Source organism: Scomber japonicus, chromosome 14 (genome assembly GCF_027409825.1).
Source record: "Scomber japonicus isolate fScoJap1 chromosome 14, fScoJap1.pri, whole genome shotgun sequence".
In the NCBI taxonomy this organism is placed as follows: Eukaryota; Metazoa; Chordata; class Actinopteri; order Scombriformes; family Scombridae; genus Scomber; species Scomber japonicus.
Window position 1 is genome coordinate 4,293,040 of NC_070591.1, and position 3,046 is coordinate 4,296,085.

A 3,046-nucleotide genomic window follows, 5' to 3' on the forward strand; every position below is an offset into this window, starting at 1 on the left:
GGAAATCCCATTCCAGTGACTCCACCTACTCCTCCCGCCACACTTTCAGTTTCCCCCACAGGGAAGCCGTGTAAATACTGGGTTGCCATGTTGGAGAGAAATCCACTTTTTAGCGGAAGCCTCGCGCTCTCGTTGAGCTCTTGTGATTTCCTGGCGTGCAGGGAGCTGCGCGTGGGGGATTGACTCAGCTTGGATCTGGACACCGGGAAGAACACAAGTATCAGCTGGACCGGATTTTAAGAAACACGGTAGTAGCTGAGTGCTGAGGGATATAATAATGACAGGCTCGTGCGTTTAAAAAAAAAAGGGTGTTTTCTCTGATTTTATGCACCGATCCAGTTTATGGCGATTATTGGTTATATATCAGAGTCGGGTCGCTGCTCTGACCGGAAGCTTTAACACTGGATTAATGCAAAGATACACAGTCGCTTCCTCCTTTTCCACCTCCATAGGATTGACGGCTGGCCTGACATCATTGGCTACTGGTTGGGAATGAATCATCGCCTTCATCGGGAGGAGGGGGGTTCAGGGATGCTGTCACTGTCACTGCACCCTTAAAATACCACAGACATCACATAAGGCTACACAAACCTACCGGATCTCCTGCTCCCCTTTATTATTTAAAGGACTATAAATCCGTTGAAGTCTTTTTTTTTTTTTTTTTTTTTTTTGGAGCCAGCATGGAGGAAATCCTACGAAAGCTGCAGAAAGATGCGTCCGGCCACAAGCACAAAGCCATCCGGGATGCCTGCGTCCACGCCTGCGGTGAGTGCACAGCAGACTCCCGGCTACAAGGCTGCGTGGGGATTAAAAAAAAAGGATGGAGGAAATATGCAACTGTATTACACCTGCTAGCTTTACTTTACATTGATGCATGAATCCCACAGGCCATAAAACATGAATGCACCAGTTATTGAGGAAATATCAATGTTTATTTATTATTAGTCAACCTCAAGGGACTGATTGTATTTGAGCTCCAACATCTGATATAGGCACAAAGAAAAGGTGCATCTTCTGCCTTTAGGTGCTGCTTCATGGCATCAATGACAACTTACAGTATATATATGAAGCTTAATAAGTTTAATTTTAATTTATACATACAAGCAAAGTCATGTTTTTGCACTTGAATGCACCATTACAGCTGACTTTTTAGCCTGCACAGCTGCTCACAGATCAGATGCATACTACAGATTTAGTTGTGTGCACATATGTTTAGTTGAGCCACTGAAGAAATGACATATATGGAAAAAATAGATAAATTATATATATTCCTTTAGGGAAATGGAATATATGGATAGACACCAAATAACTTATAATATTAACTTTATAGTGTCATACTTCCCTAATTTCACTGATAAATATAATCTTATATTTGAGTTATACAGTGTAGGTTTATATAGGCTTATATATATGATAAATATATGGAAAAATACATAAATGATATATATTGTATGTAGTGTGAATGGATAAACAGCTTCCCTTTCACTTAATTTAACTTTATAATGTCATACTTCCCTAATTTCACTGATAAATATCATCTTATATTTTAAAATATGGAGTTTAGGTTGCTTATATATGTGTTAAATAAAGTTGTTAAGGGCTTTAATCATGACAGAGGAACATAAATAAAATATAATAAGGTGAATGAACTTGTTAGACAGCTCTGGTGTCATTATGTAAAACAGTGAGATATTCCTCCTTTGACTTCTATAGAAACCACAACTCTGCTTTTCATATGTTAACTTTATCTTATTTAACCTTCCTGTCGTCCTCCCGGGTCAAACTGACCCCGTCTGTTTGGACTGTTCCTTCTTTTCCTCCTTTCCCTTCTTCCGTCTATCCTTCCTCCGTCTTTCCTTTCTCTCTCTTTCCTCTCTGCATCCCCCTTCTGTCCTTCCTTCCTCCCTCCCTCCTTCTCTTTCTTTCCCCTCCCCTACCTTCCTCCCTTCCTTCTTGCCTCCCTTCCCTTCTTCTGTCTATCCTTCCTCCCTCCTTTCCTTTCTCTCTCTTTCCTCCGTCCATCCCCCTTTCTTCCTTCCTTCTGTCCTTCCTTCCTCCCTCCCTCCCTCCTTCTCTCTTTCTTTCACCTCCCCTACCTTTCTCCCTTCCTTCTTTCCTCTGTCCTTCTGTCCTCCCTTCCTCTCTCCTACCTACCTTCCTTGCTTCTTCCTCCCTTCCTTCTTTCGTTTCCTCCCTTCCTTCTTTCCTTTCCTCCCTTCCTTCCTTCTTCCTTCCTTCCTTCTTTCCTTTCCCCTCTTCCTTCCTTCTTCCTCCCTTCCTTCTTTCCTTTCCTCCCTTCCTTCCTCCTTTCCTTCCTTCCCTCCTTGCTTCGTTTCCTCTCTTCCTTCTTTCCTTCCTTCTTTCTTTCCTTTACTCCCTTCCTCCCTCCCTCCTTTCCCTCCTTTCTTCCTTCTTCCTCCCTCCTTTCCTTCCTTCTTCCTTCCTTCCTCCCTCCCTTCCTTCTTTCCTCTGTCCTTCTTTCCTCCCTTCCTTCCTCCTTTCCTTCCTTCTTCCATCCTCCCTTACTTCTTTCCTCTGTCCTTCTTTCCTCCCTTCCTTCCTCCTTTCCTTCCTTCCTTCTTCCTCCCTTCCTTCTTTCCTTTACTCCCTTCCTCCCTCCCTCCTTCCGTCCTTCCTTCCTTCTTCCTCCCTCCTTTACTCCCTTCTTCCTCCCTCCTTTCCTTCCTTCTTCCTCCCTCCCTCCCTTCCTTCTTCGAGGACAACAGGAGGGTTAAACATAAATGAAGGTTTGCAGTTCAGTAGTAGTGAGATCCTTTCCTTCCTTCGTCCTTCCTCCCACCTTTCCTTCCTTCTACCTCCCTCTCTCCCTCCCTCCCTCCTTTCCTTCCTTGACTCGAGGACAACAGGAGGGTTAAACATGAATGAGGGTATGCAGCTCAGTAGCAGTGAGATCCTTTCCTTCCTTCTTCCTTCCTCCCACCTTTCCTTCCTTCTTCCTTCCTTCTTCCTCCTTCCCTTCCTTCCTTCTTCCTCCCTCCCTTCCTTGACTCGAGGACAACAGGAGGGTTAAACATGAATGAGGGTT

The 3,046-nt window shown here is 44.1% G+C and overlaps 1 protein-coding gene across 1 annotated transcript in view; it reads left to right on the plus strand.

The window, feature by feature from the left end:
• Nucleotides 1–529: 529 nt before the first annotated feature.
• The window catches only part of arfgef3 (ARFGEF family member 3), a 75,381-nt gene continuing 72,864 nt past the window's right edge, over nt 530–3,046 (plus strand). Inside the window, 1 exon segment of the mRNA XM_053333569.1 lies at nt 530–765. Within this exon segment, the coding sequence (XP_053189544.1) occupies nt 681–765 (85 nt within the window). The 5' untranslated portion in view covers nt 530–680.